The sequence below is a fragment of the Carassius auratus genome, unplaced genomic scaffold (genome assembly GCF_003368295.1).
Source record: "Carassius auratus strain Wakin unplaced genomic scaffold, ASM336829v1 scaf_tig00019010, whole genome shotgun sequence".
NCBI lineage: Eukaryota > Metazoa > Chordata > Actinopteri > Cypriniformes > Cyprinidae > Carassius > Carassius auratus.
The window spans coordinates 27,663-52,720 of NW_020524919.1; the positions used below are offsets into that span (position 1 = coordinate 27,663).

The 25,058-nt window shown below is 38.0% G+C and overlaps 5 protein-coding genes across 5 annotated transcripts; 2 read left to right on the plus strand and 3 right to left on the minus strand.

Annotated features, from left to right (window-relative positions):
- Positions 1-7,267: 7,267 nt before the first annotated feature.
- LOC113076137 (ubiquitin-like protein FUBI) lies at positions 7,268-9,906 on the minus strand. The gene is made up of 5 exons (XM_026248807.1): positions 9,794-9,906; positions 9,612-9,696; positions 9,355-9,499; positions 7,613-7,668; positions 7,268-7,516 (listed from the first exon to the last, which is right to left on the minus strand). Exons 2-5 carry the CDS (start codon positions 9,684-9,686, stop codon positions 7,391-7,393), a joined length of 402 nt encoding a protein of 133 aa, XP_026104592.1. The 5' UTR covers positions 9,687-9,696; positions 9,794-9,906; the 3' UTR covers positions 7,268-7,390.
- Positions 9,907-10,074: 168 nt separating this feature from the next.
- On the plus strand, positions 10,075-11,428 carry LOC113076136 (39S ribosomal protein L49, mitochondrial-like). The gene is made up of 4 exons (XM_026248806.1): positions 10,075-10,228; positions 10,369-10,516; positions 10,681-10,805; positions 10,956-11,428. The coding sequence occupies exons 1-4, from the start codon at positions 10,118-10,120 to the stop codon at positions 11,100-11,102; spliced, it is 531 nt and encodes a 176-aa protein (XP_026104591.1). The 5' UTR covers positions 10,075-10,117; the 3' UTR covers positions 11,103-11,428.
- Positions 11,429-11,994: 566 nt separating this feature from the next.
- On the plus strand, positions 11,995-14,012 carry LOC113076132 (zinc finger HIT domain-containing protein 2-like). The gene is made up of 2 exons (XM_026248803.1): positions 11,995-12,227; positions 12,322-14,012. Exon 2 carries the CDS (start codon positions 12,367-12,369, stop codon positions 13,945-13,947), a length of 1,581 nt encoding a protein of 526 aa, XP_026104588.1. The 5' UTR covers positions 11,995-12,227; positions 12,322-12,366; the 3' UTR covers positions 13,948-14,012.
- Positions 14,013-14,095: 83 nt separating this feature from the next.
- Positions 14,096-17,933, minus strand: LOC113076135 (delta(14)-sterol reductase). Its single transcript, XM_026248805.1, has 11 exons — positions 17,813-17,933; positions 17,492-17,557; positions 17,193-17,389; positions 17,050-17,104; positions 15,940-16,134; positions 15,661-15,764; positions 15,363-15,482; positions 15,094-15,262; positions 14,938-15,018; positions 14,625-14,747; positions 14,096-14,445 (listed from the first exon to the last, which is right to left on the minus strand). The coding sequence occupies exons 2-11, from the start codon at positions 17,550-17,552 to the stop codon at positions 14,285-14,287; spliced, it is 1,266 nt and encodes a 421-aa protein (XP_026104590.1). The 5' UTR covers positions 17,553-17,557; positions 17,813-17,933; the 3' UTR covers positions 14,096-14,284.
- Positions 17,934-18,149: 216 nt separating this feature from the next.
- On the minus strand, positions 18,150-24,956 carry LOC113076131 (vacuolar protein sorting-associated protein 51 homolog). Its single transcript, XM_026248802.1, has 11 exons — positions 24,626-24,956; positions 24,303-24,432; positions 23,040-23,186; positions 22,670-22,889; positions 21,593-22,484; positions 20,211-20,426; positions 20,050-20,133; positions 19,826-19,960; positions 19,572-19,693; positions 19,030-19,117; positions 18,150-18,911 (listed from the first exon to the last, which is right to left on the minus strand). Exons 1-11 carry the CDS (start codon positions 24,800-24,802, stop codon positions 18,651-18,653), a joined length of 2,472 nt encoding a protein of 823 aa, XP_026104587.1. The 5' UTR covers positions 24,803-24,956; the 3' UTR covers positions 18,150-18,650.
- Positions 24,957-25,058: the final 102 nt, after the last annotated feature.

The window sequence follows — 25,058 nt, forward strand, 5'->3', positions numbered from 1 at the left end:
AGAAGAGACACATAACGTGCTACTGAAGCCATTACAGAATGTGTTCCCTTAAATTTTACATCAGTAGACCGTGGACTTTGTTGCGACGTCTTTTTCTTCAGATAACTTATGTCAAAGTATTTAATAACTGCTAAGTATTTGCTAATCCAGTATTTGTGGTAGATAAATGTGCCCTGTATGTTGAGGTACAACATAATAATTGATTAAATTATGAATATATGGCTCAGTTGTTGCAGTTCGGTCAGGGTAGTTCTATTAGTGTCCTTAAACAACCGCACAAGAAGTATATTTTTACGTCAAATCTGATGGTGACGTTTACAAAGACATTTCGAAGCAAATCAACCAATGAGAACACAAACCGGAGAAACTGTTTGAGCAGCGTCACATCTGAGTACTGACACCCTATTTTTCGGGGTTCGTCCATCATGGGCTGCGGTGAGAATGAGTGGTCAAGCAGAGCGGCAGACTCTTAATTGAGACGGGCGTGCAGGACGGGCCGTACCGGTGGGAAGAGAGTTCTGACCCCGACCTCTGCCGGAGTGCAAATACTCGATAGACTGTGACAAATCATAAAAGCACTTTTGGAATGCCGACAGATGAACTGTAGCAAACAACAAAGGAAGACTTATTTGTGTCGAGTGGGCTGACGTGCGTGAGACAGCCGAACACAGCAGGCCGTGATGCAGATGATGCTTTGGGAAACAGATTGATGATGTTGTCATGACAACGACGACGGTCTCACATCATATACAAACTTTTCAGGCAATCTTCTGTGTTGTCAAGGCTATAAAACATTTAATGCCGCTCTGTTCTGTGTATCATAGGGCCTCTCAGTTTGCGTCACCTGGAGTTCCTGTGTTGTGCTATGTCCATCAGTCTGCTAAACAAGTGGATTAATGATTATTTAACTAAACAGTGTGTAGTTCTAGCTTCGTAGATGAATAGAGTGGCCAAGCATATCTCTCCTGAGCTGCTGCACTAGCTAGAACGGCTTTGTATTACACTTAAAATTTTGATAACAACACAGTCTGAATGCTTTTTTAGCAACACTTCCGATCTGGTTCGAACTCCTGGGCCTTCTTTCCATCTTGGCTTTGACTTGATGTACCCTCAAAAATGTGAATATATGTCCTGGACAACTGCTATTAGCACAGGAATGTGGGTCGAGACACAACCGACTGGGTCTTCATTACAGGCGTCATCACTGAATGTCTTTTTGTGATTAATATTAGTTCACATGCAGTATCTACATTTAAGAATACCTGCATGATTATGTCTTTTATACATGATTCATTAATGTACGCTACAGCACCTTTGGTAACGTCGAGGTCTGTATTCGGTTGAATACAACCAAATATCTTAAATACTCCAAAAGCAATTACACAAGTTCTAATAAAATAATGTTGCAAAAAAAAAAAAGTTTGTTTGTTGATTTTAAATATATGAAAAAAAAATTATATTTTTTTAACCATTTATTCAGGAAGGATGCAATAAATTGATCAGAAGTGACAAAAGTTGTATAAAGAAAAAAAAGTATATATATATATATATATATATATATATATATATATATATATATATATATATATATATATATATTTATATATATATATATATTTAACATTTTAACAAATGCTGCTATTTTGAATCTGTTCTACTCAAAGAATACTGATTTTTTTTTTTTTTTTTACAAAACATTACACAGCACAACTATTTTCAATACTGATAATAAGAAATGTTTTCTTTAGCAGCAAATTAGTGTATTAGAATTTTTTTTTGAAGGATCATGATGTGAAACTGAAGACGTAAGGAGTAATGATTCAGAAAATTTATCTATGCCAAGGAATACAAAAAGCCTTGGTAAGCATAAGAAACTGCTTTCAAAAACATTAAAAAATTTTACCAAACCCCAAATTTTGAGTGGTAGTATAATTTGATCAATTACAACATGTTGCAATCTTTATAAATGTTGAAATGAGAGAGGGGATTTTTATTAAAAATAAGCTGGTCCGCAAAAGGTGGTAATTGAATTCCACCAAAAAAGAAATAAATAAATTGAAAAGGGATTAAACTGTGATAAGAAGAAAAAAAAGATCAAGGCAAATAATGAAGGTCAGAGCTAGGAAAGATCAAGGAAAATAATGAAAGAAAGAATTTGAGCACATTCTTGCAAGTCTAAAGCAAAAGTAAATGTGAAAGAGCGATAATGAAAAGGAGAGACAGAGAAAGTGTGAGTGCACTTGAGTCAATAAGAGGCTAACACAGTTTGGTTGCCATGGAGACACAAAAAGAATGAAATGCATTTTATGTTAGGTTCTCTCTCTCTCTCTCTCTCTGCCTCTCTCTCTCTCTCTCTCTCTCTCTCACTCTCTCTGTGTGTCTCTGTCTCTCTCTCTCTCTCTGTCTCTCTCTCTGTCTCTCTCTCTCTGTCTCTCTCTTTCTCTCTCTTGCTTGCTGAAATTCAAAACCAAAAAGCCTGTCCAAAATAGGTTTTCTGTACATGGCCGCACAGCTGAAACCTTTGCCAAAGCAATTTGGTATGAAAATGGAACAGGAAGATGGTACAGAGTATAGACAAATAAATAACATAAAAATTACAGTGAAAAATAAATCAGTTTTTTAAACATACATTTTTATCAAAGAGCAGCAGGTGTAGTTTATGTGCAACGCATGCAGAAACATGCATGTAATCACACATACTCCATTGCCAAGTCTATTTCTCTTTCTGCTCTTTCTCTCCCTCTCTATTCACCTCTTTAGAGATGTTGCTATGGAAACTGGTTACAATTGATAAGTTTGAAACATGAGTGAGCCACAGACAAGCTGCTGGTACACACACACACACACACACACGCGCGCGCGTGCGCGCACACACACACACACACACACACACACACACACACACACAGACTGAGACAGCTACACTTGTATAGAAATGGTTCTCTTTTTGAAGAGCTGCTTTTCAAATCACCAAGGTTTTCCATCTGAAGGAAATGAAATGTTGTAGGATCAGCAAGTTAACCCTTTCTTTATACCACTTAAGATGCCTTTTGTCAATGATGAATGAACAGCAAATGGCATAATTTGGTCTAGAAAGCCTGTCGGTGCTGTTGAATGCATGAGAACATCTCCCTAAAATTGGAAGAGTCATTGCCACAATATGATGAAAAGACTGACAGAACATTAAGAAACACAGTGGGAGATATGAATAATGCATCAGTGCAAATCTCAGTACGGTGAACCTTATCAGAATTAAGATGAGGTTTAAAGTTAGGGTTGAAAAGAGCTTCAAATTAGAACAGTGTGTGAGAACTAAAAGTTAGAATGATAAATTCGGTTGAAAGAATAAAGATAGTTTAGAGATGACTTGGACACTAATGTCACCTGAGATAGGACTTAGTGAACAGGGAGAATTCAGTGTGTGATAATACATCCATCCACACACATATACTATATTATATATATGAATAAATACATTAAAATAGATTTTCAATAATAATTAAAATTACAATGCATAGTGATATGCATTTTATTTCCATTTATTTAGCGGTCATTGTGCTGTGATTGACCAATCAGAATTGATTATTTCATAAGATGTTTAACTTACAATAAAGCACCCTACTAAAACCATGCAAAATTACTCTCAGAAGCATACTGCTTTGCTTACCTGCAACATTTTCAATTTATTAGCATGTTTTATAGAGTTTATACTATAAGTCTTTATTTAAGAAGTCAGTACGTAAACTTTTTTTGACAGCAAACGTGTGATTGACCAATCAGAATCGAGTATCCCAGAAAGCCTTTTGCCATTCTTTACAGAACCATACTGAAACACAAATTACTGATTAAAAAAAACCTTTTAATTCATTAGCTTTAATTTATGTTATATGGTTAGTATACACTAGTCAGAATAAATAGACTATAAACAGCACTCAATGTTCCTATTTAAGCTCAAGTTGGAAAGGTCATTTTTGCATAAAGCAGAAGTTTATGCACATATGCACCTGTTTTACATTGTTTTACTAATAATGCGATTAGAACTGACATTCTCTGCATTTGGGAAGTACAAACAGTCAAGTATCTAAACACACACGCTCACACGTTTCCTCTTTCCACAGATGATTTATGTACAACAACACATACGCAAATTGTAAGTGTGAATTAGTGTTGGAAATTCTGCAGAGGACTGTCAGTGGGCTCTAGTTGCCAACGCCATCAGAGCCATGATTAGCATTCATACTGGACGCACTGCTGTGAAATCCCACACAGGACCACACAGGTGTTGAGGACTGTTAAACGCTGTTATTAGGAAAGGACTGAATAAATAACAAACTATAGAATAGAGCAGACCAGGGCACACTACATCTTAAAATGCACAGACACACACATATCACGCATACCGCTGCACACAGTTTACATACACACAGACACGAACATCCTTCAGTCATCAGCAGTGCACCTTCGGGAAAAACGGGTGTCATGGCAACAGAAGCAGGACTCAAGTGTTACTGTAGCAATCAGAGAGGAAAGGCAGCCAGGGGCTTGAGAGGTGTCTGTCATTATAGACTGAGTGATTAGGAGGGGGTGTGGGGGTGCGAGAGGCAGGAAACGATTAAATATTCAAGCAATAACGCAGCCAGAAGAAATATTGGATAGAGGTGAAGCGCGTCTGGAAATCAGAGAAGGAAGGGTGAAGGAATCTGTGCTCACAAGTTCAACATCTGCCTGAAAATCCTGCATGTGTCTGTGATGAGAGAGTAAAGGCTACAAAATCTATCTAGAATTATTTAATAGCATAATTCTGACTAAAATATAATTTTTGCTCAAATATTTTGTACCCCAAAGAGGAAGCACCATAAACTGCAACACAACTACTTGTGCTGATGTAAATGCTTTGCAGCCATGCCAGTAATGCCAGATTTGTTATTTAAAACCAGAGGTAGAGTCTCTTTTTCTCCCTGCTGTACTGAAAAAATACCACACCATGGCTTAAAAACCAAGGTACACCTCTAATAAATAGTATTAATTTAAAACTATCAGCAAAGTCATTTCTTAAAGGGAATCCCTTTAGACTCTTATGATGTACTGGATGTAATCCATTTCTGTTTTCATACCACAATTTCCAATTAAACACTGACTGGTTTTGCTGTAAAACCATAATAAATTAATATGACATCTTCTTCGTTATAAGAGACTTTTAGAATCAGTGTGTGATTGCGTCTACTTTGTGGCAGTTATGGATAATAGCAAGTTATTTTAGCTCCGCTGTAGTATCCCTATCTGTAGCAACAGTGGTGTTTATGCAGAAACTAGGGTTTCCATGGTAATGTTTTATAAGGGATGAACAAAGCTCTACATGTGCTCAGGCTGAGAAAATGTCGCTTAAAGGGACACTAATGTATACTTTCAGTTACAGCTATCTATTTTGCACCTTGACTCTGATGGACACACATTATCTGCACTTATGTGCTTTCTGCACACCCACCTAGCCTTCACTGAGTCAGACACACACACACACACACACACACACACACACACTAGAACAGCTACATTAAGACCAAATAGTATGTCAGAGCCATCTGGTGGACAGTATAATTAAGTTCAGCTGTTTTATGGCCGGTTGTGTTTAAAAAAAGCAGTTTTTACAGATCATCACTTAATTTGTGTTTAAGTGATGATCTGTTATATAGTCAATTATTAATACTTGACCCATTTTACATTTCATTGTGACACCAGTGACCCTTTATTAAAGCTTTAGATAATTTTTTGGTGAGAACCATTAGATTATCTAATGTACAGATAACTTAGCATGAAAAGTAGCTGGATAAATGCGTGAATCCACAAAACTCCAATAAACTGTAGATTTTTGCCTGTCCTGTGTCAGAGTTCTCAACCTTCTTCACTATATCAACATTTAAAGAATTCACTAGCTAGAACCACGCCACAAACCAGCTATACAACTGGGGAAGAGTAGAAAGAGGATGAAGGGGTCGAGGGAATGGGATGATGGTCAGGTTGATCAGGGCATCTTGAATTGATGGCTCAGGGAGACTCAGGGTGGGGTTACCGTCTCTAGCGTATATTTAGGCCAGACAATAAGGACCCCCTGATACAACCTGATATAAATATAATATGGGATAAGGTTGGCTGAATGGATGAGAAAGGGAGGGAAGGGTGGTTTGAGAGAACGAGACTAGCAGAGCGGTATGAGGTGGCCCGGTATATATGGAGGTTTGGAAGTCAGGTGATTGTTTGAGGCGTGGCCCTGCTCCCGAACTTCAGTTATCCTAACTTAACTTCATATTGTTCATCAAGTAATTAAAAAATGGAGGCTATCCATGACGTACAGTACATAAATTAGTTTTTTTCATTAGAACCGATTTGGAAAAATTGACATTACTTCACTTGCTCGCCACTGGATCCTCTGCAGTGAATAGGTGCCGTCAGAATGAAAATCCAAACAGCTGATCAAGTTCTTTCACATTGACTGAATATCTTTTTTTTTACCTAACCTTATACACAGAGGCATTGTTGTGATAAAGGGTTCTGTTCAAACTACTGGTATAAACTTAGCAGTGCACAATTCCCTAGAAAATCATTACATGATTAGGATTTGTAAAGGTACATGTGGACATTACTGAAGTAGTCAAACCTGTTCATTAGAAGGGGGGTCCCAGTACTTTAGGCATTATTGTGTATGTTTGGTGTGGTAGGGGGTTCAACCTCATATTCTTTCATTGGGCCCAAAATTGCTAGCCGCACCCCTGCTATTTCTCCCACTGAGCCCTAATTCACTTATAACAATGGAGTTTGTGGATAGTTCTCTGTATAGACATTTATAATATTACCAAATTATTTGGAAAACAGATCATGTCACTTGTTAAAAAAAAAAGCTGCCAAGACCTCTCAGGAGAGGGCTGCTGGTTTCAGGGGCGTCTGTGGGCATGCAAGGGCAGGAAGTAATGCATCTAGATGGACCCGCATCTATGGGCACAGTGGTTTGCTGCAGGTGAACTCATCCATGCACTGTGTTATGAGACATGAAATCAGATCTGACTCTTATCTACCCTTTCCCTAGGTTCGGCTGCCTGGGGGCTCATGGTGATCTTTGATCCAGTGGGCAAGGCGACAAGAATAGCACAGCGTTTGGTATTCCTATTGACATGGACTTTTGAATGAATCATCAAAACCACACTAGCGGTGTTATCAAAGACATACAACTGTGAGAAATGTAATGACACATGATTCAATCATATTTCATTAAATGTTTTTATTTGCAACTTACAAAACCTCTTTTTTTCACCCAAGTTATTCAGTGTCCCCCATCAGCAATGTCCTACTGGTCAGCCAAAGAATGCAGTGAATATTGACAGTCATTTTGAAAAGCAAATTATGAGTTGGCATTTGGCCCTTTCTTTTTGCCAAACGTAGGGACAACATTTACAAAGCGCCGATTGTACTGAATTCTTCTCTTTGCCCTGCCAGTCTTTTTCTTTTTCTTCTCTTGCTTGTCCACCTGAAATGATCAATATCAGTAAACCAGTGCATGCCCAAAATCATGATTTTTAAAAAAAATATTATGTGATATGAACATCGTTGACACGCATCTCACCTTGGGAGTTTGTCCTCTGACTTTGCCTGCTCTTGCCAGGGAACCGTGGACTTTGCCTTTGGGTGGAAACCAAAGGTTATGTTTATGAAAACATCCAAACTAAGATAATGCATAAGGTAGCCAGTTACTCAAATATAAATATTTATAGTTGCTTCCAGTGGCGGCTCCAGACAATTTTGATTGGGGGGGCAATGGGGGGGTCCTGGTCTTTTCAAGGGGGGTCTCATGAAAACCAACAAAAAATACAGTGGACATGGCTAATAACTGCATATTTCTGCTACTAAACAACAAAAACACCTTTGCAATGTAAACAAATGACAGGCTACATTTGTTATTCATCTCCTTCACACTGCACTTTCATGTCAGGTATATTATGCATTTTTATTGACATTGATATTTTTACATTTATTTCCAGATAGATATTATTGAGTTTACAGGCTAAAGTGGTCTTGCTGTTGTAAACACTGTTGCTTTTGTAGAAAAAAATATTTGCATCACATTTAAAATATAATTATATTTTAATTCATTTCTGAATTGTTTTTATTTTTATAATGATAATTCAGAGAATGAGAAAATTTGAATAAGCCTTACCAGTGTTGTGATAATTATTTTTACTTGTTAAAAATAAATAAGTACTGTAATATAATAAAAGTTTATTCAAATAACATAAAAAAGACCAGACCCCTCGATGCCTGTGAAACTTTCCTCCCTCAAACAGCACACTAGTGTTACTTCTACACAGGCTACACACAGCAATATAAACAACGTATCTGCATGTTCTCACATAACATCGTTCTTGTAAAATAATAATAAGTAAATAAACACCAAAATCACTTCGCTGAGAATGAAACACCACTTACCAGCTGCCACGGTGTTGAAAATATCCTTTAGCAATTAAAAAATGCGCGTGCAGCATGAGGAATCTTCCTGGTTGGATGAGGTCGTAGTCAGGTGAACGGTCTTCATGTTGGTCATTTTATTTACGGCTAAATTATTATTAATAAATTGTACTAATATTATGATTGGGCGTGGGCAGGCATTCACAAAAGTTTATGTTATTACCAAAAAAAATCTAGGAAATTTTGCTTTGACAAAAGGGCACTTAAGGGGCAAAGGAGCAGGTGCTCAAGTGAACCGGTTCTTTCGGACAATTCGATCAAATAAACCAGCTGAAAAAAAAATGGTTCACCGGTTCTTTTGCGCTCGATGTAATGCCGTCATTGGCGATGATTGCCCTTCATTCAGGCCTTTGGTTTACCCGCGCTTATAACATTAGCACAGAATCAGTTCAGAATCAATCACCAAAAGAATCAGTTCGGTTCAGATGCGCTCTGTGTCAGTCTGCTTCACGCTGAATCACGCATGCGCAGTTATCATCAGCTCATCGGTTCTCGAATCGGACGCGTCCGACAGAAACGGTTCTCGGTTCAGTGTATGAATAAATGTCGAAATAATTATTATTTATTATTGTTCTGCGTAGTTTGAAGAGAAACATTTTGGATCTTTATCCCGAATATATATATTTTTTAATCAGGAAGAGGCTGGGGGGTCAAATGGGGGGTCAAGGCATTTTTTGGCAGGGTCTTGAGACCCCCCAAGACCCCCCCTGGCGCCGCCGGTGGTTGCTTCTATTTTCAGCACAAAAGAAGTTTACAACAAATGTAATTCATCAGACACTCCATCTTCTACAACAGTGGCGTGATAAATAGTCACAGGTAGAATGCATTAAAGTTGATCTTTACCTCCTAACAGTCTCGATGAGACCTCAAGAGTGTTGAACTCCTCAATCCCAGACTGACAAATCAGTGTCTCATCCTCCAGAGGAACGCCACAGAAAGAAATCACCTGCTCATCACAGGCCAGACCCTCCAAGGCTTCGACCTGAGCCTGAAAAACAAGTAGTTATTAACAATTTAAATTCTTTAGTTTTCGCATTCAAGATTCTAAATTAACTATAAATAAAGATGCGGGCTATCAGAATAACAAACAAAAAACAAACCTTGATATGGGCAACAGTCTCTGAGCCATTCAGATGAACAGGGTGCAAAGTCTGGCCACGAACGAACAGCTGCATTATGTTCGGTCTTCATAAAAACGGAGAATTAAAATATGTAATCAGTTTGACTAAATAAATTCAAAAAACCGCGCAATATAGACAATATGTTTATTAAAAGCACTTACCTTAATCGCTGTTAATAATTATGAACGCCAAACACACGACGTCGACATCAAATCTAAAAACCTAAAGGCCTGCGCAGTGCGCATGCTCACTTTATTAAAGCCACATAAAAGTCATTTTTTTTATTGTAATATTACGTATCAATTTCTTAATACATAGTCAAAAAAAGTCCAAATAACATTTTATAAATATAAAGTTTTATTCTGAAATTATTATTTCAATAAGTAATTATTCTGCATTTCCCTTCGTTTTGTCCGTAAAGTTTTTCCATTCAACCCCATGACGTCACATCCCGCTGTCCTTCCCGTTTCTCCAAGGGAAGAGAAATGTCTGCCTCCATCAGAAGCATGTCTCTGACAGTCTGCCGTGTTGCGAGAGCTGTTTACAGAGCTTCTAATCCAGCCACACGTTCACTGAGTACTGGAGCTTGCTTAAGAGTTAGTATTACAACCCATTTTACCGTGTAATTTATCCAGGGTGCATCAGCTGTCACATTTGCATTGGATGATTTGTTCTTGAAATGTTACAAGCAACAAACAGTCATTCTTGTTTGACATTCGGTTTTGTTTAATTTTAGACAGAAAGCAACCCTGCTGAAGGATCATGGGGCTTCATTGAATCCAGAGAGGAGTTCAGGTTTGTGGAGAGACTTATTCCTCCTTCACGAATCCCAACTCCACCTGAACATGATGGTCCTGCACCGTCAGGATGGATCCCAGCATCAGGTAAACACACTTTTGTTTTTACCTCACATGGGAATGTGTATTATACTATTGATGTCTTCGCTATAAAGAAGGATGTTTAGCTTGATGTTAAATCTGTGAAGTTGGGAAAGCATTTTGTGAGATTCTTATTCATGGAGTTCTGTTTTTGTTCTTAATTATAATAGCTTCACCACCTTCACTGCCTTACATGATCCGTCGCTCCCGAATGCACAATGTGCCTGTATATTCAGACATCAAGCATGGGAATCAGCACAGCACTCTGCTCAGAAAGGTTGAGGGAGAAATATGGGTCAGTGTAATGAACAGATCTTTTTAGAAGCACAGTGTAATATATTAGTCCAATTCTTTTATTAACATTTTGTAGATCTTGTATAGTCTGTACTTACTGCTTATTGCACTTTTGATTAGATGCTAATTGCATTTTGTCAATTATTTCCAGGCCCTGAATAAGGATGTTAAGGAATTCCTGCGGGGGCTTACAGGCAAAGAGCCTCCAACACAGGTCAATGAAGTAACTGGGACCATCAGAATTAAAGGGCAGTTTGATAAAGAGCTGAAGGAGTGGCTACTGAAGAAGGGCTTTTAAATTCTGATGTGGGCACAGCCAATGAACTGAACTGCAATACAAAGGCTGAGAGGAAATGAATAAGAATGTTCTCTCCTCCATAAAGTGGACAAACTGTAAATTATCATTAGTGTACCGTTTTCAGTACCACTGTTTTGTTATTGTATTATTGTTATTTCTTAGGATTGAAACAAATAAATGTAAGGTGTTCACTAAATCCTATTTGTAATAATTGTGTCTTTTAAAAAAGGCTTAATATAAATCTGTGCATCTAATTATGCATGCACTTTTGTTTAAATGCAAACATCACACAGTTATGCATATGGTAATAAAACAGTAAAAAAAAAGAAAGAGAACAAGTGCTACAAAAATAAAACATGCCAAAGAGTTTCTAATACTGTCTATGTACAGCATTACTTCTGTTAACAAAAACAATTTTTTGATTGTGAAATTTGGTCAAAATGTAAGTAAATAAATAAATAAAATTATATTTTAATTTACAATAGAATGATCAGTGGAAGCAAAAGGTACATTTTCTCAAAGAAGTGAGAGAACAGTCTTGAAAACTCAAAATACCTGGTCTCATGATAGTTCTTGCTGTCACAGAGATTAGAAATTTACATATGTTGATTGACAACCTTTCAGAGAGTAAGAGGGGGCGGGACTTGAATCTAGTAGCCAAAACAGGGATTGAGACCGTATCTGTTGCACTCAATTAAATAAATACGTTCTTAGCAACAAAGCCGTTGTAAGTGAGACTTATTTGAATCTATCTATCTATCTATCTATCTATCTATCTATCTATCTATCTATCTATCTATCTATCTATCTATCTATCTATCTATCTATCTATCTATCTATCATGCGCAAATATTGCGTAGTCTTGACGCTTGAAGAGCAAGGGCACGAATATGTCATCATGTTGCGACGACCAACGTCATTCTAACGTGACGCGTCGGTATGAAAGCATATTAGAAAAGTGCGTGCTTCTTATTGACTTTATTTTTCTCAGTTGAATTCAATGGGGTCGCTGTGTACATTTCTTTTACTGTCTATGTAAAACACAAGCTAATGAAAATATCAGTAAATTTGTATATATTGTTACATGTGTGAAAATAAAGTCCGCGCACACAAACTCTTTTTCAGGTAAGAATTTATTTAAAATCTGCTATGCTTTTGTGAATATTTAGAATTGTATTAACATTAGACTGTATTAACTGTTTTTTTTTTTAAATTGCAGATCTGAAATTTTAAACTAATTCAGTCCTGGGTATATTAGCTGCTCATGGATCCCGTTGTTAGACGTAAGATCCCTGCGTGTGTTCGTTCATTACTCACTGATAGTTCAGCAAAGGAGGAAGAATACTTAAGCGACTGGCCTGAAATAGATTCTGAATCAGTTACCACCAAAGATGGGATTGCACTTCCCAAAAGAGGGACTAATGAACCTCTCCTGACACCTGCTAATGGAACAGAGGGTGGAACTACTGCATCATCAATCAAACCATGCGGGCTTTGCTTATCCAACCCCTCCTGTTACACTTGTCCAAGGTGTAACATCCCATATTGCGGCCTGGCTTGTTACAGGAGCCAGAATCACTCTTCATGCTCAGAGGAGTTTTACAAAGAGTCTGTGCTGCAGGAGCTGAAATCCCAAGGTGTCTCAGATGAGGAGGGGAAAAGCAAGATGCAGGAAATTCTGCTCCGGCTCAGACAGAGTGCAGAAAGCGAGGGAGGGATGGAGAATTTGTTAAGGAACTTGGGAGATTATGAAACTAGTGTGACCGAAAAAGACACTCATGCTTTGGAGCTGCTTTCTCAGTTAGCAGAGATTCAATCTAGTGGGGATGAAAAAAGTCACGAGGTGCAAGAAATACTAGCAGAACTCAGAGATATTGAAGTAGGGAGTGATGAAGAGGAAGCTGATTTAGCTGAAAAGTTTGCAGGCCTGGATATCGACTCTCTTTCAGAAGAAGAACTCTGGTCGTTGTTATCAGCCCAGGAAAAGGAAAAATTTGAGAGACTGGTGAATGAAGGTAGCATTGGTGGACTGGTTGTCCTGTGGAGCCCTTGGTGGGAACGGCATCAGAAAGATACTAAAGCACTAGTCGAGGAACTTGAGTCTGAGAATGATGAAGAAATGCATGATATGAATGTTGAAAAAGATAAAAAAGTTAGTAGCAATAAAGTGAAATCAGACAAATCACTGAGAAGTTCAATCCCTCCAATAAGTGCCAAAATTGCTCCTCTTCACACACTATCTTCAAACCCATCTCCTCTAGTGCAGTACAACCTGATCAACGCTCTTTATGGATACACCTTCTCGCTTTGTCTCTATAATGGAGAAATCTCAGAGATGTTGCATGAGTTCTGTAAGGCAGTGCTCTCCATTTCAGATGGTTTGGGTGCCGGACGGGTCTACAACTCTGTCTCTGAGGCTCTTGACGCAGGAATAAGAGCTGTATCTGCAGGAGGATACTTTGATCGTGAGGACCCTTTAGCTCCAATTCGAGCTGTGGAAGCGGTGGCTCATATTCTGACTGGAGAGAGCAGAGAGGACGCTGTTGGATATTCACTGTCAGCTTTGTCCCAGCTGCGCACAGCTTTGAGCAAAACAAAGGCTTCTGTTCCAAAGGAAGACGAGCAGATGAGGCGGGCGTATTTCCAAGCTGGAAAGAAGTGTGAGTTTTTTCAGTCGTGGGTGAAAGAGAATCCCAAAGTTTTGAGAAGTCTGGCGGGATGTGTGTGGACGGACTATGAGAAAAGGGAGATGGAGAGGATGACATTAGAGGGAGAGAAGAAATGTTTGGAAAAGAGATGGGAAAAAAGTAGAGGTAAAGGTGGATTGATAGAAGAGATTGAGTGAGATTTTATTGTATATATTTGTAAATAAAAAGTAATAATTTAAAATAAAATAATTTGTATTACAAGCATCTGTGTCTATTTTTGAAATTTTAGCCTTTAAATGTTTTCAATGCTATATAGTCCACACTTGTAGATTGCACTGAACACCGATGATAATAATGTTTTTAATAATACAATACAATATATTTTTCATATTTTAAAACATTTGAATGACTGGAATGCAATATTATGGTGCAAATAAAAACAATATATGCAGTATATTTTGTTGTGTCCAGTTCTCTGCACTGATGACGACATATCCATCAATCTGTTGGTCGTTCAGATCATGTCAGTTTGCATTAATAAATGTATGGGATTATTCTGTAGGGCACTCGTCTGCAGTACGTGTCCCAGGCCAGTCCGTATTTGGCTCTGCAGTGCTTCTCATCTCTGGCCTCTCGGTGGATGAGCAGAATGGTGAAATATATGACATAGAAATAAGGCAAAATATGTGACATTCCTAAAAAAAAATAATAATAATAATTATGGCCTTGTATGAGTTCTTGTTTTTATATTTAGAACATAAGAAATGGTTAAGCAATATCACATGAATGAATAGTGCTACTGTGATAATTATGACATTATAAGTGAGACACAGTATTGTCAATATCATACAGTCAGTTAAATCAATTCACTTACCACAAGGTAGGGACCACGCCAGAGCCATGAGAAGGTCCCCCAGGTAATTTGGATGCCTGACAAACCCCCACCACCCTGATACCAACAGACGCTTTCCTGTTGCTGTGGCGATAGTTTCCAGGTCTAAGAGTGAACAAGAAAGACGAGAAAATTCATCATTTATCTTAACCTAGAGGCCATAATTTGGTCTCCAGTAAGAAATTCTCCCTTTTCTTCACTTTAGATATTTACAATGTATACATTTTTCAAAAACAATGTCCACTGAATACAAACTCGAAGCAGGTAGCATATGAAAAGTAACGTGATTACTAACGTGCTACACTTTTATGTGTGGGGTCTCTTCTGAACTGATTTTTCTGAGAGTTGGACTTCCGGAAAATGTAATAGCCAATTCCTGCGAAGGATTAAAAAAAAGGAGAGTTAGAAAACGGTAAACACTCAGACTGCTGCAAAACAGGCTGTAGATTACCATTTAGAAGAATGATCCCCGCTGCTCCGAGAGTACTAAGTGACTGTGGGTGCACAACCAGAAACATCGCCTGAAGACCATATGTGAAGGGAACCCAGGCCAGGTCACCAAATGCCAACATGAACCCAAATCCATCATGCACAATGTCCATAGTAGTAAGCACAGCCTCCTGCAGACACATGGAAAAGTATAATGTTGTGTGTGTTTGGCACACTTCTATATAAATATATGTATGTATATATTTTCAGACTAGACTAGATTTCTCATACTTCATTCCACAGAGCATCCGTCACATAAAGGAGCTGGAAGCCATTGACAAGCAGCATGGCAAGAGATGGAGAGCCTCTCAACTCTACTTCCTTCATTAACATCCCCAGGTTTATTACCACCTGGAAAAAAGAGAGAAAGCTGGTAAAAATAGTTCAGTGTTTCAAATAAAAACTGTTCTTGGAATCAGCCAATTAGAATGATTTCTGAAGGATCATGTGACACTGAAGACCAACAATACCAGATACATTTATATGCATATATTTAGATGTGGATGTAAACATCTCTTGAGACTCTTACCCAGCCTATTAAACCAGGTCTTAGTTCACAGAAATATTTCAAGTCAAAGTCTCCAATGCGAGGGTTGAGCTCTCGACCCATGAAGAAGTCATACAGAGGATTTCCTACAAATGACAATGTCACTGCATTGACAAGTACATCAAAGAGACAGAAAGTAGAAGCATCTGGAAAATGTGACAGTTTAAAAAGGTCTGTATGAATGAGGAAATGTTACTCATAGACGAAAGATAATATCAGAAAATCACACTAATTTATAAATATCAGGACTAATAATCTCACCTGTGTTTCCTCCAAGTGATAAAGCATGTTGAGGTGCCCAGAAAGAGCGGATATACAGGTACATAGACAGCAGGTAGGACACACCAATGGCACATACAGCCAGAGGCAAAATCAGCTCAAACAGATACCCGAGTGGCATTCCCAGCCAAAGACATACTAGCAACAGGACAGCAGTAATGCTCAGAGCATGGAAACCTAAGAAATAAAGTTGTAAAATTCTGGTCACAATCATATCTACAAATATAAACCCACATATATATATACAGTACACTACCTTTCAAAATGTTTAAAAGGGTTAGTGTCAGAAATAGAAAACAGTTATTTTAAATTGCAATAATATTTCACAATATTACTGTTTTTACTGTATTTTTAAACAAAATGCAGCCTTAGTGAAAGTAAGAGACTTTCTTCAAAAACAATAAAAAAAAACTTACAAGTCCCCACATTTTGAATGGTAGTGTGCATGTATTTTATCCTGGTAATTCAAGAGGATTCATATTTAAATATGAATATACATACATACACACACACACACAAACATATATATATATATATATAGACCACAAAACCAGTTTTAAGTCGCTGGGGTATATTTTTATTTCCTACCATAAATATATATAAAAACTACATTTTTGATTAGTTATATGCATTGCTAAGAATTAATTTGAACAACTTCAAAAGGTGATTTTCTCAGTATTTCGATTTTTTTGCACCCTCAGTTTCCAGATTTTCAAATAGTTGTATCTCTGCCAAATATTGTCAGATCCTAATAATTATTTATTCAGCTTTCAGATGTTTAAATCTCAGTTTAGAAAAATTGACACTTAAGACACTTTTTTACTTAATCTTTACATTTTTCTTGAATAATGAAAGTGCTATAGCTTCAATGAACTGACGCTTATAAGGGGAAACTATTGTTTACTGACAAATGGAATTTGAACTCTACTTTGTATGTAATAGGTGGTAAAACCAAGGACAAGAGGTGAAAGACTATCACATTTATTTTGAAGAAAAACTATCCTGTTTAATTTGTCAAACACACAAAGACAATAAAATGTATTATTAGCATTATTTGTATAACATTACAAATAGGCAGACATCGTATATTACCATTAATAGGATATTTCAGTCTGGATCCATCTCTGAGGACCAGTCCTTCAGAAACCTGTTAACAAATTAATAGTTACATTTTGACACTCTCTTAAATAGAAATTAATTTGTATTTCAAAGAAACAATTGATTCACTATCCCACCTTCCCTATGGGCAGTAGATAGAGAAAACTCTGCAGGGCGAGCCAACCTCCAATCAGAACTGCGGCCAAAGGGTCCCATAAGTGTGCAGCGGGGGTTAAAGGAGGAGGCCACTGCAGGACACTGGCTGCTGGAGACCGACACACACTCAGCAGGTACAGAACTGTCAGAGGCAGGAACACAGGGATGCAGGTGGCACCTGGACAGATGAAGGGGACAAATGAACTCTAGTTTGGCACCGTAGCTACATACCATTACACATACACAAACATATGCATACATGAAACAAATAGTAGCTCACCAAGAGCACCTCCAAATTCCCTTTCATCTGAATTCCTTGCTTTTTTCTTGTTAGGCTTCATTTTACCTATTTGGGAAAAAAATGAGCACTTAGCATGGTTGACAAAATATGTTTTTAGTATACAAGAATAGTCTATCATTTAAATTAGTCTATCATACGTCTGCTAAAAGAATACATGTAAATTACAATGCATTTGTTAATTACAGTAGCTGTGTATGATATGCGTTTGTAACGTTATGATTTTTTTCAGACTTCATCTAATCAACCAAATAACACTTTAGTAACATATTAATGTATACATATAGGGTATTTTTCTCTTACCTCTGTTTCCCACAAACCTACTGTTACATTGTATGGAAACCGCTCATTATCACTGATAATGCCTGAGAGAAGGTGACGCCTGCACTCAGAACACGCTGTTAGCCTTTACTGCATCTGACCAATCAGCGCGTACTACTGCAATCACAAGAGTGGGGAGAGACAACCAGTGAACCAATCAGAATCACAGACGAGCGCCTGAAACCCCGCCCCTAATGTTTTCCTGACCAATGGCAAAGGCGTCTGTTCTGGCTTCATATTACAATGCATTCAGAGCTTTTACTGTCTATGATTCAGAGGCAAGGTTGCATTTTTTTCTTCCCAAGAAACTTGACCGCAGTTTTTTTTTGTACATTACGTTTATTAAATACATACTATCCAGTTGTGCAGATTGAACAGTCTTCACAGTCAACGAATACAGAAATAAACCATAAAAGACACATACCAAACATGCTGATTTGTTTTGATAAACAGATCATCTTTAAATATACACTGATTAGAGTTATGAAATAAATAGGTTATCGTTTCAATTCATAGTTTGTTGTGTTCATTTTAGGACTTTGACAAGAGAAAGCAATATTTCAGCTTTTAGCACCCAACATCCACACAATCCTAGCCTTTAATCAAATGAAGGTTTTAATTTTTTTAATTTTATTTCAATCCATCTTTAACAGGTTTAAATCAGAGGTCTCCAGCTTTATATTAATTTGACAACTGAAATTGATACTCCATCAGTTACATGGAATATAACTGCAAATATAAGCACTAGTATTATCCACAAGTTGAGTTCAGTTTCAGTTATGTGCAAACTTGTTTGCCTATTCAAGTAAAACCACCCACGCTAACCCCTTTCACAGATGACCTCAATGACACTTTGCTCCATTGGAGACGGGTCCAGGCAACGATGGGCAGCACTACCCACAATCTCATCCAAAAGGAAGTGCACTAGGTTTTCATCAGACACAAACCGCCACAGGTACATCTGCAAATAGTGGCAGTCCACCTGGATTTGCTGCAGTCCATATCTGCCAAACGTACGGAGACGAACACATTCAAGGAATGTCTTCAGACTTATCTTAATGATGCCAGTTAGCACAGAGACCTAGGATAAGACAGAAAACTGGTCATACAGTCTGAAAAAACATAAATATTAAAATCTGCATTAGTCCGTTAGTTTAATGACAGTAAGAAGAGTTAGCTAACAACGTTTTGTTTTCTACCTTGTTGAACTCCACAGGGCTAAAGATATCGATCCTCTCAGAAAATAGCTTGTGAATGTTACTGAGCAAGTTTGTGTCCATTGGTGCACTGGAACAAAAACATATAGACAATTATAAACCGTATCCTCTGCGTTATTATGTATATTCCATTATACCTTTACAGAACCCAGAAATGTGATCAGCTAAAGAAAACAAGAAGGAAAACATGACTATATAATAGTAATAATAATGATAATAACAAATAATAATCAAAATAAAAAAAATAAATATATTATTGCAAAAATAAACTTAAAATATTTAATAATAATATATTCATATAATATGAATATTAATTATTAATCATATGTTTTCAACATTAAAACTATATTTTATATATTATATTTAGACTGAAAAATGCAGGGAGGCCCTAAAACTAACAACAGATTCTGAAACAATTCTGATTACAAATTTAGGGAAAATGGTTGGCGCAGATCACATTTTCCAGTGCACGTCATAAGAAATTCTCATTTAAAGTCAGCAAAATTTATGAAGTGATTGTGCACCTTGGAGTATAGCTTGGTGCGTAGCGGATCTGCTGTCTTGAGCTGCTGTACACAGAGAAGGTGCGTTTGCTGGAGTCACTGCTGTGGGCTTTCCTTACTCCTTCCTCATAAAGCAGTCCCACCTAGTTAACACATAAGGAGGCAAAAACATTACAACTGTTGATATGCATCTTTTTTGCATGGATTCAAATTGTAGGTTACATATCTTGAATCTTTTTTGTATATGAAACATGAAGAAATGTTCACTCCATCACCTGTACATCAATAGAGGTGGTATCTTCCACTACCCTCTTCATTACAGCTCGGACATTTCTAGGTTCAATGGTGTTCACCCAGTCTCTTGTTTCCACGCTCTTCCTCAACATCTGACTGATGATTAATCCCTGAACCTGGATCCAAACAAAACCTGATTAGCAAAATGTTGTCCAACAGCAATCATATCCCAGAATACAAGAGCTGAATCTTTTCTCTTAGTTACCTTCACATAGTGGTTCAATAATTTCTGAGCAGCTTCTCTGGCCTCTGCACAAAGCGCTGTAACTGGAGTGACTGGAGTGTGGTGCTGTTTAGAGAGGAAAGGTCAGTATGAATAATGTATTTAGAGTTTGTTTTTGAACAAATATAATGGATATGGAATACCTGTACAAGAAACTGTTCATCTGTGAGTGTGAGGATGTAGGAGATGGTGGAGGTCTCATAGTCCAGACAGAGACGAGAGAGCAACAGAAGCAGAGCAGGAGGGGTGGATCCTCCTCTGTCACCCGTGCTCTCACAGTACTGACGAGAAGACTGGCAAATGAACTTGATAAAGCTCACCACCAGACCCTCACGCACACCTTGACTGCAAAACTCACCCTGAGAGAAAAATATGAGACAGGGATTAGAAAAACGAGAAAATGTGGGAAAATTTTTGGTCATTTTAGCCTGAATTTTTTTCTGTTTTGAATTTTAAATATATTTATTTGTTTCCCATTTCTTTACAGTCTTTGATAATGTGTTAGTATATATCCAAATGTAAAACACAATGGTAGTTAAGTCTGAAAATACTTTAGGTAATACACCACACTCTCTCTCTATAAATGTCTTATATTTTCTTTATTGCACCCACCAGATGGCACCAACTTGCCTTCCATGCTTTGGACTTTTAAATACCTTCATTCCATTTTTAACTTAAAGGTGCTGTAGGGAACTTTTGTAAAAAAATATTTTTTACATATTTATTAAACCTGTCATTATGTCCTGACAGTAGAATAAGAGACAGATAATCTGTGAAAAAAACCAAGCTCCTCTGGCTCCTCCCAGTGGTCCTATTGCCATTTGCAGAAACTCCATCGCTCCCGGTAAAAAACAACCAATCAGAGCTGCAGTCCGTAACTTTGTTTGTGTTCAAAATGTAGAAAAATGAACATAATAAGCGAGTACACCATGAATCCATTTTACAAACCGTGTTTTTAGCTTGTCCTGAATCACTAGGGTGCACCTATAATAAGTGTTTATATTCTGACTATTTTAGATTGCTTGGGGGTACCGCGGCGGAGTAAATCAGTTCCTTTGTGATTCTTCATAGACTTAAACAGATGGAAGTAGATCCGGCTACGATGTTCTTCCGCAAGATGCAAGCAGCTCTGTTTATTAACCGCTGGAGCATCAAAAGTTCCCTACCGCAGCTTTAAACACTGCATTAATTAAAAATGTTGTTCTAATTTTGAAATTATTTTAATTCAATTAAAAATATATATTTTCAAATAAATGGTCCATAATTTATAGATGAAAATTCTCTAGTTTCATGAAATACCCCTAAATACAAAAATACTAAGTATTAAAAAAATATATGATTGAAACAAAATATAACATGCATTTCACTGACAAAAAAAAGTGCCAATTATTGTCTTTGGTCTGTTTCAACTGCTGAGAATCACAAGTGTGACTCCTAAGTGAGGAATACCAGGGTTACTGTAAATAAATTGTCCTATACTTGGTACTTATATATAAAACTTACATTTATAGACTTTATTCTGTACCTTGAAATAAGGCTTGTTGGAGAATGTGATGTCCTTTGCTGTGAAGAGATGCACTGACGCTAATACAGACTTTAGCTGATTCAGAATAAAGTTTGATAAGGACGCCAGCAGTTCTGGCAGACTAGGTGTGTCATCTTTACTTGAAGCCCCGCCTCCTGATGCACTGGCCCCTCCCACTGCTAGACGAGGTGCAGCCAAAGCCTGTCTTACATCAGTAAGGCTGTCATGGTAGAAGGTTTGTAAGGCGGACAGGTACTGTTTGATTCTCTCTCTTGCTGCCCGCACCACAATCTCAGTTCCGTGGCTAGGCACTGCCGACCCCGGAAGTAGTTTGGATATGGCCTGTAATCTGCGATGAAATCGATCCAGGGCTCTCACTAACAGAGAGTTATCACTCACTCCCTTCTCTTCCTGTATCCTCCTCTCCACTAGAGAGAAGTATCTAGCAGCCAGGGTGTCCACAAACACATGCAGCTTGCCATTAGCCATCTCTGGGATGTTCTTTGAAGCGAACTCGCCTTCCTGTGGACGGTTGATGAACAATTCTTGATAGGAGGCAATGACTAAACAGAGGCTGCTGACAAACTCATTACACCCGCGATCTATGAACTCAAGGATGTCTGTTCCGGCAGTAGGAGAGAGGAACGGATTATTCACAGAGGAACTAGAAGGAGATACGGGATTTGATCCAGGGCTTGTTTTTTGGACCGAGCCTCTACCAGTATCAGAGACCGCAGAGTCTTTAAGCTCTGCCTCCAGTCCCTGAAGATCCACCTCCAACCTAGACTGGGCATGGCTGAGGAATTTGTCACAGAGCTCCTCCGCTGGTTCGTCTAACTGCAGAAGAAGCTCAACACATTCAGAAAGGTCTTTAGCACTTGAACCCCCATCCCTGCAAGCAAATATGAATTAATAAAGAACATGAGATTCGATGTTATGGGGTGCGTTTTGAATTTATGGACTCACATCAATTATTTAATTAGCAGTTAAACCGAATATAAAATCAAATGTTTAGATTCGATTTAGATTCGATGTAAAGTAATAGAAATATGCCATGACATCAGAGAAAGCACGGACCTGAATTTCTGCCGCAGCTGTTGAGCGAGCTGCTCCATAATGACATGGCAGTCATCTTGGATGCCCCTGAAAGAGGGCATATGGCTATACTGCTGCAGTACACAGCGTGCCCTCCGGTGGGCGCTCACTGCCTGGGCATAGGCCTGCAGCTCCAGACACTTATTGAGTCTTGCTGGCAGCTCAAACAGGAACTGGAGCTTACGGAGGAGAGTGTGAACACCTACACAGAAGAAGAAAAATGCATGGCTTATGTAGAGGCAGAAATGTGGTTTGAAGTCACAATGATTGTTATATTACCAACTCAAGCCTGTAAGATGAATTAGTCATTTATTAATACTGTGATCCATTTATATCACACTGACATTCATACCTGATAGCTTAGTGATCTGTGCATGCTGGTCCTGCAACGTCCCACTAATGCGGGCACTAAACTCTGTGATGGCAGTCATGTTCGCAGACAAACAGTCCATTTCATCTTCCATCTTCTTGAAATCGTTCTTCATTTTTCTGATAGTGTCTGTGCAGAGACAAATGAACTTTGAATATAATCAGGGAAGGGTTATGAAACCAGCAGGATGTAAAGCTGTGACCTGATTTTGCCCATTGGGAATTGATTTGATTTTTTTTATGTTTGCTAACTGCTGAAATCTCATGTGAGCAACGGAAAACTATTATAAAGAAAACAATAAATGATTTAGCACATTCATATTCCTGGCTCATCTGCTTGCCTGTAGGTGCATACTAAATTTGAACTTTTAATATTGCCTTCTTAGTTTATTAGGACACATTAAAGGGATACTCCACCACAAAATTGAGCTTTGTTTGTCTTTGGAACACAATTTAAAATATTTGGGATGAAAACCGGGAGGCATGAGAGACTGTCCCATAGATTCCAGGTAAGTTATCTGTGTCAGCCGTGCCACAAGGATGCAATGTTTCTATGTATTTGTGCTTTGATTAGAAAGAAAACAGCACATCCTTGTGGCCTGGATAACACATAGGCAGTTTGAGTGATGTGGGGAGACAGAGAGGAGACTGCTGACAAAGGAATTGTTTAGTAAAAAAAGTATTTTTCTTTTATTCATGTACAAAAAGTGTTTTCGTCGCTTCATAATGTTATGGTTGAACTACTGAAGGCAGATGAACTATTCTGACTATGCTTTTCATACTTTTCTGGACCTTGACAATGTAATTTACTTGGGAGTCTCCCAGAGCCTTCCAGTTTTCATCCAAAATATCTTAAATTTTGTTCCGAATTACGAACAAAGCTTTGACAGGTTTGGAACAACATGGGGGTGATTGATCACAAAATTTTCTTTTTGAGATGTAATACTGCAGCTGCTGCTGTACATGGATTGCAAGTTGACAGGCCTGTGGTGAAATTCAGTGGGGATCTGCCCCAACAGTTACTTTACTGAAACCTATGAATCTTCCCGACCTCCTGCTGCGACTTTTCACTTCATTAGAGAAGAGATGTCATTGTAAGAGGGAGATGAAGTTAATGGTTTGATTAAAGCTTGTGAATTTAAAATTATATGCACCGATAAACCATTTATCTGCAATATTCCACAAAAATAAGAAGAGTCATTTATGAGTGCATGGTGACTTCAATAGAAAAAATCTATTCACTAACCTGTGGCTGAGATGAACTTATTGTAGTTTTCATAAACCAGGGTTTGCATGTCACTGTCCAGAGATCTGATCTGTTTCACCATGCAGCTCTCGTGATCCATCAGCTCACCCAGAGAACACTCCTTCCTCAGCTGAAACACAAACCACCTTTTAGCATTCTAGCATAAAAACACAGTCAAACACGGGTATCTGTGGGGGATAATTTGTGGAATAAAATGCATGATAACATACTGCTAATAGCATATTCTTTGTCACACGCCTAACAAATGTGTAACTTACCCCTATATAAACAATAAACACTTACTATTCGTCACACTACGTTACCTTATTTAAATAAACATCTGGGTCGAAATGCAGTCCGTTGATATCACACGGATCCAGAGACTCGGCTTGATCTGCGACTTTTCCTTCCTCATTCAGGCCGTAATAGAGCTTCAGCATATTATGAACCCGTCGCTGCCCCTTCGGGTCCGAATCCGGTGGGGTTGTATCTGAACTCATTTCCTCTAAAGTTCAACTATAGCCTAATGTCAGAGCGAGAAGGACTTTACTTCATGAATGAATGACAGATGTCAACAAAACTGTCGCAAGAGCCAACTCAGTTTGTTGTTGGGACTGCACTGCTGCTCTGATCCAAAATGGCGCTACTGTAGACTGTATTTCAAAATAAGAGTCGGGCACGAATTATACTGTACGTATTTAATGATAAAATACTATTTTATATAATAACAACAAACATGTAAATAATTTAACTTGG

Excerpts from the sequence above, each read along its gene's own strand:
- LOC113076137 (XM_026248807.1), bottom strand. The coding sequence starts at position 9,686 with ATGCAGCTGTTCGTTCGTGGCCAGACTTTGCACCCTGTTCATCTGAAT. Across the intron at positions 9,500-9,611 it reads AGACTGTTGCCCATATCAAG|GCTCAGGTCGAAGCCTTGGA; the intron begins GTTTGTTTTTTG and ends CTTGTTTTTCAG. Across the intron at positions 7,517-7,612 it reads TCAGAGGACAAACTCCCAAG|GTGGACAAGCAAGAGAAGAA; the intron begins GTGAGATGCGTG and ends TGATCATTTCAG.
- LOC113076136 (XM_026248806.1), top strand. The coding sequence starts at position 10,118 with ATGTCTGCCTCCATCAGAAGCATGTCTCTGACAGTCTGCCGTGTTGCG. Across the intron at positions 10,517-10,680 it reads AGGATGGATCCCAGCATCAG|CTTCACCACCTTCACTGCCT; the intron begins GTAAACACACTT and ends TAATTATAATAG. Across the intron at positions 10,806-10,955 it reads AGGTTGAGGGAGAAATATGG|GCCCTGAATAAGGATGTTAA; the intron begins GTCAGTGTAATG and ends AATTATTTCCAG.
- LOC113076132 (XM_026248803.1), top strand. The coding sequence starts at position 12,367 with ATGGATCCCGTTGTTAGACGTAAGATCCCTGCGTGTGTTCGTTCATTA.
- LOC113076135 (XM_026248805.1), bottom strand. The coding sequence starts at position 17,552 with ATGAAGCCTAACAAGAAAAAAGCAAGGAATTCAGATGAAAGGGAATTT. Across the intron at positions 16,135-17,049 it reads ACTGAAATATCCTATTAATG|GTTTCCATGCTCTGAGCATT; the intron begins GTAATATACGAT and ends TTTATTTCTTAG. Across the intron at positions 15,263-15,362 it reads CGGATGCTCTGTGGAATGAA|GAGGCTGTGCTTACTACTAT; the intron begins GTATGAGAAATC and ends ATGTGTCTGCAG.
- LOC113076131 (XM_026248802.1), bottom strand. The coding sequence starts at position 24,802 with ATGAGTTCAGATACAACCCCACCGGATTCGGACCCGAAGGGGCAGCGA. Across the intron at positions 22,890-23,039 it reads ACAGATCACTAAGCTATCAG|GTGTTCACACTCTCCTCCGT; the intron begins GTATGAATGTCA and ends TCTTCTGTGTAG. Across the intron at positions 19,961-20,049 it reads TATTGAACCACTATGTGAAG|GTTCAGGGATTAATCATCAG; the intron begins GTAACTAAGAGA and ends GTTTGGATCCAG.